This window comes from Boleophthalmus pectinirostris, unplaced genomic scaffold (assembly GCF_026225935.1).
Source record: "Boleophthalmus pectinirostris isolate CB_2022bp ecotype Guang Dong unplaced genomic scaffold, ASM2622593v1 HiC_scaffold_18, whole genome shotgun sequence".
In the NCBI taxonomy this organism is placed as follows: Eukaryota; Metazoa; Chordata; class Actinopteri; order Gobiiformes; family Gobiidae; genus Boleophthalmus; species Boleophthalmus pectinirostris.
The window spans coordinates 33,449,799-33,467,434 of record NW_026571133.1 but is presented as its reverse complement, the minus strand read 5'-3'; the positions used below and the strand labels follow the sequence as shown (position 1 = coordinate 33,467,434).

The window sequence follows — 17,636 nt, the reverse complement described above, 5'->3', positions numbered from 1 at the left end:
AAAATACACATCATGCACACAGCAGTTTCTCTTTTATCTACAATATGTTGCACAGAAGGTCAATTAATAGGACTGTAATTTAAAATGGCAGTTGGATGTTTGTTAATAATCTGAGATATAATTCTAGCTTGTTACATGTTGAGAGTCAGCCTTAGTGAGTCCATTCGCTTCATTAGACTAGTGCAAGAAGACCCAAGACAGATGGGACGTGGAGTGTAAAGTGCTTTAAATGCAGGAACTATGCCATAAAAATGCAAATGTCCGAACTAATTCCCATAAGCATACAACCTGTTTTGCTGTTTTGTTTCTATAATTCACAATTGGTTTGTATTTTTTATATCCTTATTTTACTATTATCACCTTTAATTCTACTGTTTTATTTGTATCTGTATCTGGTGTTAAACTGAACCTTACAGAGTCTGATTGTTGTGAGCTTTAAGATAATGTTATGTTTTAGCTGGAACACAGCCAGACATGCAACATGTCAAAGTAGACTGAGGGTCTTCTGAGGCCCATAGTGTCTCGCTGTCTGCCCAAAGGCAAACCACAGTTGGACCAAGGGTCTCATAAAAGGGCCCACACAGCAGATGCACCTGCATGTATCAAGTAAATTGGAGGGAGCAGACCAGCAGGACCAGCAGTGATGCTGGATGAGGGGAGCCTATATTATTATAAAGTCAAGCAAAACGACGTCTGCAGTTAGCCTGAGCGAGTGTATGACCTCATCCGCCTTCTCCTTTTCTCTGTACTGCTCCTTTGCTCTTAAAGATGGACATTTAACTGTAAATCCGCACTGTCTCCTCATCTGAACTATTCATTTCATGTATGGTGTCCTTTTTTTTTTTTTTTTTTTTAAATAACTGACATTTCGGTGTAAATCCATTCTGATTTCTTATCTGTATCTATCCTAACCCTCATCTCAGTCTGTATTTTGTATCGTCTGTAATTACTTTTTGTACCATATCTCTGTGTTTGGACCACATTCCATTCTTGCTTTGCTCAAGAGAGCGGCAGAAGTGAATGGGCACAGATATTTTTATACCGGAGATAACAAACAGTATTTTGTCGTCGGTGTCAGATGCATATTCTACCTGTGCGCTGAGGGTCTCCAGTGGGCTCTCCACTCTTGGGAAGGTCATGAGGGGCAGACCGCGGTACTCCTCTGGCTTCTGTTTACCTGCTGCTCCGTGCACACCCTTGAAGTTGTTCACCACACACACACCCTGAGAACACACATGCACGAGGGTCAGTGCGGTGGTATAGAACAAGGAGAGGGAGGTGGCATTGTACAATCGCCAAATACTTAATTAAATAACTTAATTAAAATAGCTTTGGTCAATGTGATGTATGTTTAGTTGTCAAGGCCTTAATTCATTTCAATACATAAAAAATGAAAGAAGATTTTAATTGAAAATAGACAGTAATCTCACTATTCAGTCAGCTACAGATATTACTATGGACACACTGATCCAGCTTTTTCAGTTCCCATACCGATTTAGATACTAAAGCTTTAAGTATCTGCCAAAACCCAATATCTAGCTGTACCAGTGTAGAGGCTTAAAACAGCATTTAATTCCTTTAAATAAAAATAAAATAAGACAAAACTGATCCAATGTGAAGGTAGCTACAATTTATCTTAAGTATCTACAGATCAACTTTGTACAAACAAAATATTATCAAATATTATGAGAATTTGTAGGTCAACTACGGCCAGTAAATTACCTTATTACATCAATTAATATATCAACTAAGATCCCCACAGACTGTATAAAGAAGTGGACTTTACTGTTTTTGTCTTTTGTTTTAGGCTGATTATTGTAACTATTCAATGTTGATCATTGTATGTCCTTTATAAAAAAAAAAGGTTAAAAAAAAGAAGTGGACTAAGAGAGTGTGATGTCTCTTAAAGCATCTGGCTCCATTCAAATTAAGCTCACAAGGCTAACAGTTACAATGATGAATATGGAGTGGACCACCAGGATCATGTAGAGCGGGTTAATATGAACATTTTAAGACCAAAATGACGAGGCTCACTGCTGCAGTTACAGAGAAAGGGCAGACAATTTTCCAATGTAAAATCAACTGAGCCTAGCCTGATTCATCAGCCAATTTCACTTTGTGGATGCCGTCTGACCTCGCAGCATTATGATTCGTTCGCTTGACAGTAGGCGGGTACTTTTTTATTTAACCAATCGCTGCTATTTGGTCATGACATATGTAATGCGCCGGAACTCTCAGTGGTGTTCCAGTAATTCCCAGCACAACAGCAAACAAAGCGTGAACGAGAGTGAACATGTCTGTCACTGATCCTTGTCGTTTCTGCAAAATGAACTTGCGAATTAAAAGAGCAATAAAAAATGCGAAGTTTGTATTTAACAAAGGAAGTCCAAAGGAGGACAGCGTATGCAGTCTGCTATCACAACTTCGGTTGGTTCAGCTCTTCGCTGATTGGTCGGTGCGCAGCCTACAACTTCCGGGGTTCTTGCAAACAGTCTAGTGTATTCCGATTCCTGACCTAGTCGCCAGAGAGAAATGAAATTGAGTGGAGGCACTAGGTGGCGCCAGCCTGGCTAAGTTGAACCTGGAGCACTTCTTATTTAGAACACGGAGGCTAGCGGGTTAGCGTTATCTATTTATATAAACAGACTATGTGCATCCCTAGAGACATTTTTATCCAAATCAACTTAGCTTTTTTGATTTTTGATCATTTAACATAACATATGTAAGTGGAACAAGGTAGCATAACATATTTAATTGGGCCAACTTTAGAAAGTAGGTCATTTAGATTTAGATTTGTTTTTTTGGTCCAACTGCAGATTTGATTATTATGTTTGGCACTAATGTAATTACAAACAAATGATCTACATAAATTAATGAACACAACTGACCATTATCATAACTAAGACAAAATTATTCTATTCAAGTCAAGTTTGAAAACACTTTAGTCATATTCTCATGACCAGATTGCTACACTAAAATAATATAATATAACATAACATAATATATAAATAACAAACAGTAATAGAATTCATACTAGTTGGTTGGACAGTGTGCCTTGCTGATGGCCACATATGTTTCCCTCATTAGAGCGTGTTGTAAATCAGACGGGGTTAGAAATTCACTGTGATGTGTTTAACATTAGAGAAACCACCCGCACGGGCTGCCTGGTTTAGATCGGATAATCAAAGCAGGAGGCCAGGAGGGAGCGCCTATCCCCTGGCCAGCCGTACCCTAAGGCGGAGCTCACGGAAAAAGACAGAGAGAGAAGCAGAGAGACAGAGAGAGAGGGTGGTGGGCTCAAGGTCTGTGTGCTTGTAGAGGCTGCAAGACCCAACGGAAATGGTCGAATTACACAGAGAAAAAGATATCCACGCAATTAAACTGATTTGAATTCATTTGGGGGATTTTGGTCAATTTGTTGCTCTGGATTTCTGGAAATGATTGTGTCCAGTTTCAATAGTTTCTGTCTAACTTTGAGAAAATAAATAGGCTACATTAATTAAGCCATGAATAAACAAACAAAATAAACCACGATCTGATACGGGTTGTCGCCTTGCTTTTGCTTTTTTTTGCCATGTAAATGTTATTGAGTTGCCCAGAAAGTTCCACAGTATGGCATTAAACTTATCTTAAACTTATAAACGTATATGTCCATGGAGACGAGCAGGTGATGCAGGTTACAGGTCATTTTGCAAGGTTTTTGTTCCATAAAAATATCTGAAATTGTATAAATGCAAAGTAGATATATGTTTAATGTTATGCTTTGGAACATTCCAGGCAAAGCAATATTATATTCATGGAGACGACTAGAAAGAAAAAAAAAAAATCTATGAAATCATTGTAACTGAGCTTGAAACAAAAAAATACCTTGAAAACTGAGTCATACAAATTCAAATGTGATAAAAATTTAATTCTGAAATCAGTTGATGTCATGTGGATTTACTAAATCCTCCACACTGCAATTTAAATTTTCCGCATGGCCACATCAGAGATTTTCCACATTCCAAAACTTATTCTGCTTGTTTTTAGGTTTAAAAAACAACATTTGTTAAAAGAGTACTTTAAATTGTTCAGCTGTAGCATTTTTCAGTGTCCACTAGAATGCCTTAACCCTGTGACTAAAGCTAACCATTCCACCTCCTCCTCTATCTTTTAAAAGCATTTTTCAGATTTTTTTTTTTTTTTGTCAAAGTTAGTGGTGTCCGAATGAATCTGAACAACTATTGGTGACAGAGCACATTGGTTAAACATGTTTTCAAATTTCCAAGGGTATGCCAAATGTTCACGGACAGATTTGTCGAATTCGTTTTAATTTCTCAGTTGCATATTTTATTTTCTGTCTGGCAAGGGCATAGTGCGCAATTTGATTTCACAAAAAACAAACAACTAAAAACCTGTATGTCTCTTGTACCAATGCGTTCTTAGTTGACCAATGTAGAAATAAAAAATGCATTATTTCTGCTTTTGGTGGTAGTCTCGGTAGTACTTTTTCCCATCATAGTTTCATGCATATGCAGTAGGGATGTAACACGAACTGAAATATTGTGATACCGTATCGTCAGATTTCTCACAGTAATATCATGGACCATCACAATATATCGAATTACAAGTCTCTTTGCTTAAATTAAGAGTTATGGTGCAGCAATAGCTAAAAAACATAGACCATGATCCTTTGCTCCATTTCAATGTAGATTACAAGAAGAAATAACAGTTCTAAACGCTTTTAAGTCTTAGTTCTTTGGATTAAATCTTGTCAAGACATTTTAAGAGGAAAAAATAGCATATTAACAGTTTTGTTTGTCTCCACAAAATATCACAATAAATATCGTACCTTGAGATGTATATCATTAAAGCATTATACCGAGAGATTTGGATATTGTTACATTTCTTATCGTGAGTCTCCCCACCATATCGTGAGCTTTCCCACAATAAATATCATACCGAGAGGGTCGTACCATGGCGATATCATATTGTGACACATGGATATCATTAAACCTCTAATATGCAGTGATGGGAAGAATGCTTTGCAAATGTATTTATATTTATTTATAGAATACTGAATACTTTCATTAAAATGTATGTTGTAATGTATTCTGATATATGGTCCAATCAGAGTACTGAATTCTTAATACTTAGAATACTTTTACATTGATTTGCGTTATATTATAGTGTTTCACCAATTGTTATTTACTATCACGATAAAAGCAATGTTTTTTTATTTTTTTTTATTTCACAAATTCTATGCAGTTTGAACCCTAAAGTACTGCAATGTATTCCTTTGATTTGAAAAAAATAGTATTCTGAACATCAAAATCAAAAAGTAGCTGCACTAGAATACAGTTACTCAAAATAAGTGTTCTGAATATGTATTCTTGGTACATGTATTCAGTTACTTCTTAACATGTGTATATGCATCTGGTTTAAAAATGATAAAACAAAACAATAAATGGAGTATGCTGCACTACAATACATTATTTCCCCAGTTATAATAATGAGACATGTTTTTCAAGGTATTTTTGAACATTAGAAACACCTGATTTCAAAAAATGCAACATAAACATTAGATTAAGAGTGGAGTAAGAGTGAGGCTTTCCTCTTGCGTTCACCTGGTTCCTCCTGGAGACTGTTATGATGCTGCAGGACACAGAGGAGAGACACTTTTGTCCATAGGGCTCTTCCTCTCCTCAAACTGCCCTGATCTCACCAGTCCTGCTGTTAAACTGCACTGAGATCTTTGACTGAGACATGAAGGTGACTGAGAAGCGCAGTGTAAATTTGGCTGCAGCAAAACTTGAATTTCCCTCAATCAATGAAGTATCTCTCTCTCTCTCGACAGCTTTAAGGTGATACTGTGGAAGGTTCTAAGAAAAGCAATAACATCTCTATGGAAACATACCATTAACAAGAAAAGTTACAGAATGAACCTTTAGGGAACAAATGACTGGACAATGCACCTTTGTGTTTTCTAAATTAGACACTCTTACTCGTTGAAATAGCTTTAGTATTTCAGTACTAAATACTGTAAATAATACTGTAGTACTACTGATATTAACTGTGTATTTTGCATCAACAGAATTACTGTGGCTATTTAGTAAAAAGTCAATGATGAGCAGAAAACTATATTGATTTAAACTTGCTTCAGTTTCAGTTCAGGCTGTGTTGCCACCTGCCTAAAGCCAAAACATATAGCCATCACTCACGGTGCTGTCTTATGGATAATTTAAAAGTTAAATTTAGTGTTTTATTCCAGAGCTAAAGGGATTCCAATCAATATGCTTTAATAAACATAGTGCATTGGGTTTTTTATATTCACCCAGAAGCAAGAAAAGTTTAGCTTATCTCCATGGAAGTAGATTTAGGTTAAATGCCATACAGTGCAACATTCCAGACATACTAATAACATTGCATTAGAGACGAGCAGTTAACATATACCCTACACAAGAACACTTACAGAGTTCACATTTAAAGTAGAGAACTTGACTAGGCCTATCACAATAAATAAATAAATTAATTAATTAATCATTGCATTTACATAGCACCTTTCAAGATACCCACAGTGCTTTACAGTTCATTATTCATTCACTCAACACTCAGTGGTGGTAAGCTACTACTGTAGCCACAGCTGCCCTAGGGCAGACTGACAGAAGCGAGGCTGCCAATCTGTGCCATTAGCTCCCCCGACCACCACCAACCCTCACGCACACAACACTTTCATACAATGTGGGTGAAGTGTCTTGCCTAAGGACACAACAACAGTTTTTGCCACTGGCGCCCCCCTGTGACCCTGTGGTACCTGGAATTCCCAGTGGTCTCCCATCCAAGTACTAACCAGGCTTGGCCTTGCTTAGCTTCTGAGATCTGACGGGATCAGGCTTTGACAAACTGGTATGGCCACAAAATAACACAATAAATATTATATAGATTTTTTTTTTATATGAGAGCAATATATTTTGAAGCTCAATATTTGTCGTGTGTACATTTTCTTTGTAAAAGTTGGGAGATTTGAGGTATTATTGACCAATAATAAATAGCACTTTTCCAACTTCAAGACACTCAAAGTGCTTTACAACAAGGAATCACTCACCCATTTACACACACATTCACGTGAGGCGAGTTAAGTGTTTTGCCCAAGCACAGAACGACAGCATTCATTTGCTGGAATCACACTAGCCAACCTGTGGGTCAGTGGATTTGACCAACCAATGTTGTTAATTCAAACTGCCAACTTTCGGATCAGTGGACAAACATTCTACCAACTGAACTACTGTTGCCCCATGATAATAATAGTACATTATATGTGGCAGCTCAGACCTTTTAATGAGACTGTCTATTAAAAAATTGTTTACTGGGATTATTTTGCATTACTGTTAATGTATCAGTGACATATAGTAGGTTCAGCATTATCGTTTATTGCAGTATATCACTGTAGCAATACATCGTGCTTCTGAAGTTAGTCGGACCAAGCTGTTCCGGCAATGACGTTTCAGTTAACCTTGTATTCTTGCCAGTAATTCAGACCTGGGAGTGAAAATACCAACACTTTAAATGTGACAAATGAATCATTGCTGTTATAAAGGAAAGATTTTGTATCTGAGTCCTGATCTCAGTCATGTTGGGCCTGGATTATGGAAGGAGTTGCCCCTTCACATTCAGCAAGATGATTCATTTCTTGTTTTTAAAGGTGCAATGTGGAACCTCTCTGATGCTTTGTCTGGAATGTTTCACAGTGTGGCATTAAACTTTTCTATCTTCATGGAAACCAAACCAGACCAAGTTACAGGTCAGATCTGTGTAGAGGCGATCCCGCTCACAGTCAGGAATGCCTGCTTTTCCAGGTATTTTTGAGCAATAAATCACATGCAATTTAACCTAGAGCTGTTTAATTTCATACTGTGGAACATTCCAGGCAGAGCAATGCCATATCCATGGAAACAAGCAGGTGATGGACCCTTCACCAGAAGTTACACAATGCACCTTTAAATCACTTTTTCTTTGAGTTTAATATGCAATTTTCACCGTAAGCTTTATCTTTTTGTACAGCACTTTGGTCAATGTTGTTGTTTTTGTAATAGTGCTTTATAAACTGGATTTGGATTTTCCTTCCCTAGAGAGTTCATCCAAAGTCCACTCAGCATGCTTTCCTTTTGTCTTCCGTCCTGGCTACACTTCCAGCTCGGATGTCGAGATTAGACCCATCACATCATTCTAAATCTCTAAAATCTCCTGACAATGATCCTTCTATCTCCGGATAAGATCTTTTCTGGAAATCCCTCGCAATTTACCTCACCTATTCTCCCATTCTTGGACAACTAGAACAGGAATCCACACCATTTTTAATCTCAAATCTCTCTGTACCAATTAACGCGTCTCCCGATAGCAGTCCATCACTCGTCCACCGCCCTCCCATGACAAGTCTTTAATAAGCTCAATTGGCAACATAAGGTCATACCGTGAGTTATACGCAGTTGGATTCGCTTCACGGTTTGGTGGGTAATACGCTAAAGATGAGGAGGTTCAAAAGTGCTGAGCTGTTGATTGACTTTCGGATGTCCGTCTGTCCCCGGAGATCACTCACTCAGCCCTTGTCAATTTTTACAGCGCAATCAGTGGAAGCTTATAACCTTCATTAAAGAACCATGGTGGATTCCCCCATCGTAACTCAAGGACAAAGCTCTCCTTGCCAATCGAAATTTACTGGAAGATTGCTCAACTTGTCCATTGCACGAGACAAGAAAATATGGCTCTTGGTTGGTGATTTAGGTACGAATTCGGATCGTATGCTAAACCTGACAGATCTCGTCCATTGCGTCCATGGTAACCTTGATGGACCAACCCAGAAGATTTGAACCACCCACTAAAACTGCCTTCAAGAATCCCACGGCAGCAACTAATCACTGCCCTGCATTTCATTGACAAGGTTCAAATTCCATGCCAGTGAGCAAAGCAATAAGAGTGCGGGTGGTAGATCACTTTAACCTTAGGGAGTCCTTGGAAAGCATTGGTGCGATGGAAGGAGCGTCACTGCATGCCACAAGTATTTAATGGGATTTATGGATGCCAGACTGAACTTATGGTGCAGTCGATCAGCGGACGGAGCATTCAAACTAAAAATAATACACAAGGTAGTATTGATTTGCCTAAAACTCAGCAGTACAGCGTGTCCCCTCAAGAGTTAGAAGGTTCTATTGACGTTTTTTTGTGAAATTTAGTTATTCATCTACTGTAGCTCTTGAATATCTATATATATATTTTGTTAGATTGATCTCATCTTTATTTTGAGCTATGTCACAGGAGAACAAACAGAAAGTGGTACAGAGATTAATGCCATCTGTACTATGTGAGTCTAAGATTAACTCATACATACAAAGATTGATGCTTGAAATGATGTGGGAAGAAATAAGACATATTTTTAATTTACTCTAGTGCTAGGTGTGGTCAGTTCATTCATTTCAAGTTTATATGAGCAAAACTTACAACCCGATTCCATTGTGATCATATAACTCACCGTTATATGAGTTTTTAGCCATGTTATAATGTTGTTACTTCCTCAAAAACATACCTGAAGCTGTGTTTTGTTTCATTCATACATGTTTGAGTAACCCTTTATTATTGGTCTGTTTACAGTTAACAGCTACCTTTTACTTTTTGGTCAGTAGAGAGCAGCAATTCCAGGGCTGAAATGATCCAAATGATTCTAGTGAAAGTGTATGAAGTTTAAATACACAGTGCAGCATATGATATCACAAGGTGGAATAGAGTGTTTTCTCAGGCCAAATATGCTAGCCAGGCTGGCGCCACCTAGTGCCTCCTCTCAATTTAATTTCTCTCCAGCATCTAGGTCAGGAATCGGAATACACTAGACGGTTTGCAAAAACCCCAGAAGTGTGAATTCGGGCACGAGCCAATCAGTGAAGAGTCATACATTCTGTGTTGGCAACAATTCCTGATAAAGGATTTAAAGCCAGAACAAAGAGAATGTTTGGTGAATTTTATCAAGGGGAAAGACTTTTCCTATGGGATTTGGAAAAAGCTTAATATACCAGTTAGCCCCGTTAGCAGCGCATTACATATATCATGACCAAATAGCAGCGATTGGTTAAATGAAGAAAAGTACCTGCCTACTGTCGAGTGAACGAATTCTAATGCTGCGGAGCCAGACAGTTTCTACGAAGTGAAACTGTCTGATGAATCAGGCTATCAATATACAAATAAGATTTGCCAGTTAAACATGTGTGAATGAAACAAAACTCTGGCCTGGTCATTAAACTTTTCCATCTTCATGGAGACCAAACCAGACCAAGTTACAGGTCAGATCTGAATGGTCAGGTCAGAATGCCTGTTTTTCTAGATATTCTTGAGCAACAAAATCACATGCAATTTAATAAATGATAATAAAAGGTAGATATGTTTAATGTCACACTGTGGAACATTCCAGGCAGAGCAATGACATATCCATAGAAAAAAGAAGGTGATGGGCCTTCCATACGTCACGGCCAAATTGCAGTGATTGGTTAAATGAAAAAAAGTATCCGCCTACCGTCGAGCAAACGAATTCTAACACTGCAAGGTCAGATGGTTTCTACGAAATGAAACCACCTGATGAATCTGGCTATAAATATGTAGGATTTGCCAGTTAAACATGTGTGAATGAAACAAAACTTTGGCCTGGCCTTTTTGATGAGGAAACAACATTATAACATAGCTCAGATATGACAGATAGATAGTTCTACATATAGAACTTTATAATTCTAAGGGTGGTAGAGAGAATTCAAACATCAGTCAAATATCATAGTCAAATATTTAGTGAACACAAACATTTTTTAATAATGCTATGGCAAAGGAATATTATAAGATCAGTTCCTGGTTTTAGCAACTTGCTGAATGTTTCTACCAACTTTTCACCTTATTGAAGACTGCTCACTGTGCACTCCAATACAACCTACTGGCCAAAACTGGTGGGGGTCCTCTACCTGCCTGCCTCCATGGAGATGTTACTGCTTTGACTGAATTGTTCCACAGTATGGCATTAAAATTGTCTATTTTGTATTAATTCAATTACTAGTGTTTTTATTGCTCATACTGGGATTGCCTCTCCACAGATCTGACTCTTGACTGTCCACTCTAATGCAATCTATGAGCCAAAACTCAGATTCACTTCACAACTAATATCACTGCATTGACAGACCACGTTTCACTTCACACGTCCTATATTATTACCCAGACAAAAGTAGAGCCAAATGTCAATTACACTGTATCAAATGTCAAGGATAAACACTATAATTCTGTAACAGGCACCAATATGATGTTGCCTGCATTCTAAATAGCTGAAAAAATTGTTTCCATGCTGTCTCACTCAGTTTTAGAGAATAAAATGGAGGAAATGAGGTCCGCTGCTCTGTGCGTAGTGCTCAGTAATCATTTTAATACAACGTAATGGTGTGTTAATGAAGCATCTAACATTCTTAAGCTCCAACTTATAGCTTGTTCATTGCTAATAGACTCTATGCTCAAAGCGCGAAATCTTGTTCTTTATTTATATTAATGCTGGCAGGCTTAGGGAGTTTTCCTCTTTGCTTGGGAGCACCAGTCTAGTCGGCCCAATTTATTCTTTGTTAAAACATTTATTTTAACAAGGCACATAACAAGAGTGCCCTTAACCCTTTTCTGAGGATAAAACGGGGCAGAAATAGAATTGTCCGGGTAAGTCCTCAGACAAAGGAAGATCTTAAACTAAACTTATGTGGTCTTTAAGGATGCAGGTGGCACTGCCCCCCCGAAACTTTACCTTCATTCACACAATACTGAGGTCTTAAAAGTCCGTTGGGATTGGGAACTAGTCCAACTCTTTCTGTGAAGTACTCCCGCTCTTCAAAGGGACAGCTGTTGAAGTATATACTAAGTGAATTATCGGTCAAAGGTGAGCAAGCGGACAAGGTTTTGGGACATCCAGTACATTTTGCTGAGAAGGTGAGTGAATTTGTGACTATTAATTATATTTGTATATCAAAGGCTGTTTTTATTTACCTTATTTTAATACATGCCCTTATTTTTATTTTATCACTGTTGGGCAAGTTACTTCAAAATTCAATTAAAAAATGTATTATTTGTTATTGTCATTTCAAAGTAATTCATTACGTTACAATATTACTGCATTTAAAATGTAAGACGTTAGACGACTATTGCATTACTTTAAGTTACTTTCACCAAAATAACTGTCGCTGATTGTTAAATAACAATCGGTGACCGAAGATGCCGAAATTCTGCGCCGTACATGGACTGAACCAGGACTAAACTAGGACTGAACCGAGGACTGAACCAGGTCTAAACTAGGAGTAAACTAGGAGTAAACCAGGACTAAACCAGAACTGAACTAGAACTGAACCGGGATTAAATCAGGTCTAAACCAGGACTGAACCGAGGACTGAACCAAAAGGACAGAACCAGGACTAAACCAGGACTAAATCAGAACTGAACTAGAACTGAACCAGGAGGACTGAACCAGGACTGAATCAAGACTAAACTAGGTCTAAACAGGGACTAAACCAGATCTGAACCAGGACTTAACCAGGACTAAACCAGGTCTAAACCACGTCTAAACCAGGACTAAGCAGAACTGAACCAGGACTAAACCAGTTCTAAACCAGTTCTAAACCAGGTCTAAACCAGAACTGAACCAGGACTAAACCAGGTCTAAACAGGTCTAAACAGGTCTAAACCAAAACTAAACCAGGGCTAATCTTGAACTATCACTTGGAATCTAGGACCAGCCCTGAGAGAACCTGTTACTTTATAAAGCATTACTCCCAACACTGATCACTATGCAAACAGACAATAAAAATATTAGACAAAAAGCCCATCAGATATCACCACTGCAATATTTTACAAAAGCACAATCTGTTCAGCTGGGAAAACCTCATCAAGTATTCAAACCTCTTGTCTCATTTACAAAATCATCCAAGGCCAATCATCTCCTCCGCTGTCTCACTTTATCAAGATCAGAACCACCACAAAGCGTCTCACTCGGGGAGCAGCCCGTGGAGACTGCATTGTTCCCTTGAGGAAAAGTGCATTCAGAGTGCCTTTTCATCACAGATTCTCAGGAGTGGAACTCAACTCAATACAATCTATTCAAAAAACATCTTAAGAATTGGCTAATAACTCATCAAACCAGTGATCATTAGTGTGCTGCCCTCCCTACCTGAGTGTGTGTCTCCTGTCTGTGTGCTCTAGTGTGTGTTCTCATTTTTTGTATAAACAATGCTGGCTGTCCACTTGAGCTAGAACTGCATTAAATATATTGTCAGCTCAACAAATTGATGCGTTATTCTTGTGATGGAAGAAATATTGCCCTCATTCTTGCTGTTATTACTGTTTCAAATTTATTCATTTTTCCCCAAATAAACCCTGTAATTCTTCTTACCAAAAACAGAGCCACAGCCGATCCCAGGATGAAGCCGGCCACCACGTCAGAGCAGTGATTGCGGTACTCGGAGACACGGTTGAGTCCGGTGAGGAAGGCCGAGCACAGGGTCCCCAGGCACAGCACCGGTTTGGCCAAACGACTTGACTTGGTTTTGATGGTACTCGTGATGTACATCTGAAGAGAGAAATGGGTTTATCATTTTAACTCTAGTTGTGAATGATTTTTCTTTTCTGTTTCTTTTTTTTTTTTTTTTAGATCCCTTCAAATTCTTTTTTCAATTTCACGGGAGCGCTGACCAAAAAGATGTCTAAATCTTACATCAGGCAAGTAAGAATTCTCACAAAATAAAGCATTTTTCACTGTGAATAAAACATTATAGAGTAGAGGCAAGGTCTGATCTTTTTGAGTTTCAGCAAACTACAGGTGAATCCTTGGGTCTTATTCTGGTTCTGTCATCATGTGAGTTAGTCCCATTTTAGCTTTGATACTTCAGTGTAGTTTTGTCACAATATTAAAATGTAATGATGACTGAATGACAAAACAATGCAAAGAATGTTAATTTCAAAACAAACTGCATATAAGACTTGTATCTTTAAAGAGGGGGTATTACACTTCTATGGTGTAAGTAAGTCTTTATTTATATAGCGCTTTCACAGACATTTTCTGTCCCCAAAGACGCTTTACACAGCATTATTCATTCATACAGCATTATTCATTCACTCTATACCCTGGTGATGGTAAGCTACTATTGTAGCCACAGCTGCCCTGGGGCACACTGACAGAGGCGCGGCTGCCATGCCACTTGGCGCCATCGGTCCCTCCGACCACCACCATCACACACACACACACACACACCACTTTCATACTAGGCAATGTGGTTGAAGTGTCTTGCCTAAGGACTGAATTGATTGTATTTCACTGACCATGACTATCAACTGTTTATGGAGACCTGTAACATGTTTTGGGTTGATGGGGGAAACCGGAGTGCCCGGAGGAAACCCATCCAGACACAGGGAGAAACATGCAAACTCCACATAGAAAGGCCCAGGCGACCTGGGGATCGAACCCAGAACCTTCTAACAACTAGTGCAGAAAACAGTGCTCCCTGTGCAAAGTCACTCCCCTTTCAGAGTGCTTCAGAGGCTTGGGCTGAGCATTGCACGTAATCTTTCAGTAAGGAGGGTTCAAATATGGCCCGGGAGAGATTACTAAATTACTGAAACATGCATGGTTATTATGTTATAACATGGTAAACAGATGAAAAAACATTAATATTGCCATCACACTATTCACGAAAGGAGCCAATCTTGTTCTCTTGAAGTTTCAGTATTGACACTTGTTAGTTTTGGTATCGATAATGAATGTTGGGGATTTCTTTTTGACAACTCTGTCAAATTCATGGTCAGTATACTGCAGCATAGCCAGGGTGGCACCATCTAGTGTCTCCGCTCAATATCATTTCCCTCCAGCAACTAGGTCAACTAGGAATCAAAATACACTAGACGGTTCGCAAAAACCCCGGAAGTGCAAGTTCGGGCACCAGCCAGTCGGCAAAGAGCCTTATATTGAGTGTTGTCAACGATTCCCGAGATCAAGGATTTAAAGCCAGAATAAATAGAATGTTTGGTGAATTTCATCAAGGGGAAAGACGTTATTGCCCTTCTTCCTACGGAATTTGGGAAAAGCTTAATATACCAGTTAGCCCCATTAGTGGCGCATTACATACATGACTTCCAAATAGCAGCGATTGGTTAAATGACAAAAAGTACCCGTGAACGAATTCCAACGCTGTGAGGTTTCACGAAGTGAAACCGGCTGATGAATCAGGCTAACTCCAGCAGTCTTCAAAAAGTACTTTCTTCAAATTTTAAGTATCCTTTAACTGCTTTACAGTGCTAAAAGAAGTTTCAAAGTATCCATGTATTTATGTTTTCCATTAAACACAGCAGATAAAGCAAACAGGCATGGAATCCAATCTAACACAAGTTCTTCAGTATGGGACCAGAATCTCTATGGTTCATATTTGTGACCACAGATGTATGGTGTATTTACATTAATACATAAATATCAAACATAGCTTTACAAAACTATCAGTAATTTCAAAAGCAACTACAGAACATCTTAAAAATCATGAAAGACCATTTTTGGGTCAGCCGCAAAGTTAAACCGTAGAAGTGTTGAGTCGGACATGTCTGCCTGTTATCACCTCCTCACACATTGGCAGAATTTATGACACAAAGACATAAAAAGAGCGTGTGTGTGCGCTGTGTTCACGGCCAGGGAGAGCTTTAGTGCTTTGACATTTCTCCTCTCTAATATCACTTTAAAATGGCCACCACTCCCAATACTGTCAAAGGAATCTACCCTCTGATTTTGACAAACTGGTATATTTTATAACACAACATAAAACTCGAATATTCTGAAATGTACAGAGATCAAGTTGGTAGACTTTTAAATTAGCCAAATTAAACCAATTGAGATATTAAAAGAGCAGTATGTAGCCTGCGCTCTAACCGTTTTAAAAAAGTACTACAATCTGAACTGAACCTGCGGGTTATCAGTGCCAGTGTGATAGAGAACAAATACTAGTTTTTCTCAGTTCACGGAAAGGCCATGCCTGGTGTGAAAGCACAGAACCTCCAGAATTGATTCACTGAGCTGCAGATCATAGAGTGCTTTAAGGTATAAACCAACTGGATTTCAGCATTTAAACTGGCAACCCAAATGAGAGACTTGTATGAAGCTCATTCTGCTTATTAACTGGATAATTGCTTTGAAAATAAAATAAAGAATGAATCTGCGCAATTGTCATCAGTAAAAGCTGTAGTTGGTTTGAACATGTCTACCGGTCAAGTTTATGATATTTAAAGACAAAATCTTCCATAGAGTTCCATTAAGATCCTGTATATGTGTGTGACTTAGTCTTTATTTTTACAAATTGGTTGCAAATTTAAAATCATAAAGAGTGGTTACTGAAATATTAATTGCAACTGGGGTGGTCAGATAGCTTGATTTATCAGCCAGTTTCACTTTGGGGAAACCATCTGACCTTGCAGCATTAAAATTCGTTCACTCGACGGTAGGGGGGCACTTTTTCATTTAATCAAATCACTGCTATTTGGTCATGACGCATGTAATGCATCACTAACAGGGCTAACTGGTATATTAAGCTTTTCCCAAATCCCATAGGAAGAAGGGCAATAACGTTTTTCCCCTTGATAAAATTCACCAAACATTCCATATGTTTCAGCTTTAAATCCTCGATCTTGGGAATTATTGCCAACACAGAATGTATGGCTTCGTCTACATCCATCATGACTGTTTTGTTTACTGTTTACTGTTGTGCTGTACCACACAAAGGGACCCAGTCATGGCTCCACACCTCTTCACTGATGAATGGTGTGCAGTTTACAACTTCCAGGTTTCTTGCAAACCGCCTAGTGTATTCCAATTCCTGACCTAGTCTCTGGAGAGAAATGAAATTGAGCGGAGGCACTAGGTGGCGCAAGCCTGGCTAGTGGTCAGAAGTATCGATACCCAAATTATTAATGCTAAAACTACTATTGAAACTAGATACTCATTTGATCTATTATCAGTACTGAAAGAAATTACATAAATAGGTCAAAATTGGACCTTGATTATGAATAGTTGAACAATTATAAAAATACATGCTAATATTAAAGACGGCACTTTTATTTTCAGTTGAAAATAGCATTATACTATTTATTATATTTGTGGTGTCAAAATTGGTAGCCTAACCCTAACCCTAAAATTTAAGTATTGTGACCACACATCACAAAAAACATGACAGATTTTGTCGATAACTCACCGTGAGGTACACTGCAGAGTACACACTGAGCGAAGCATCCTTGGACGGGAAGGATCTGCGGGCGTACTCCACCACCACCGGGTTGCCAGTGCAGATGTTGCCGTTGATGATGAACTGGTGGTTAAAGCGGCACTCGGTTCCGGTGTAGTTGGGTTTACACACAGACAGGAAGTACGGAGAGAGCCCTCCAGTCACCACCTGCCCAGCGTTCACAAAGATGTCCGTGGCAAAGAGTCCAAAAGCGAAAACACCTAAGGGACAGAGATGCACTTTATGAGACCTCTTAAGTGACTGTCTTCCGATTCAGCTTATGCCCCAGTACAGCTCAAATCCGGGCTAAATTGGTGTGTGCATTTCCATCTCCCACTGGCCTCACCTTATCTC

General features: G+C 38.7%; 1 protein-coding gene and 1 pseudogene across 1 annotated transcript in view; both read right to left on the bottom strand.

Annotated features, from left to right (window-relative positions):
• Window positions 1-17,636, bottom strand: part of plppr1 (phospholipid phosphatase related 1) — a 73,478-nt gene that overhangs the window by 625 nt on the left and 55,217 nt on the right. Inside the window, 3 exon segments of the mRNA XM_020931622.2 lie at window positions 1,092-1,223; window positions 13,421-13,597; window positions 17,253-17,503. Coding sequence (XP_020787281.1) covers window positions 1,092-1,223; window positions 13,421-13,597; window positions 17,253-17,503 — 560 coding nt within the window.
• LOC129409072 (5S ribosomal RNA) lies at window positions 6,782-6,899 on the bottom strand (annotated as a pseudogene).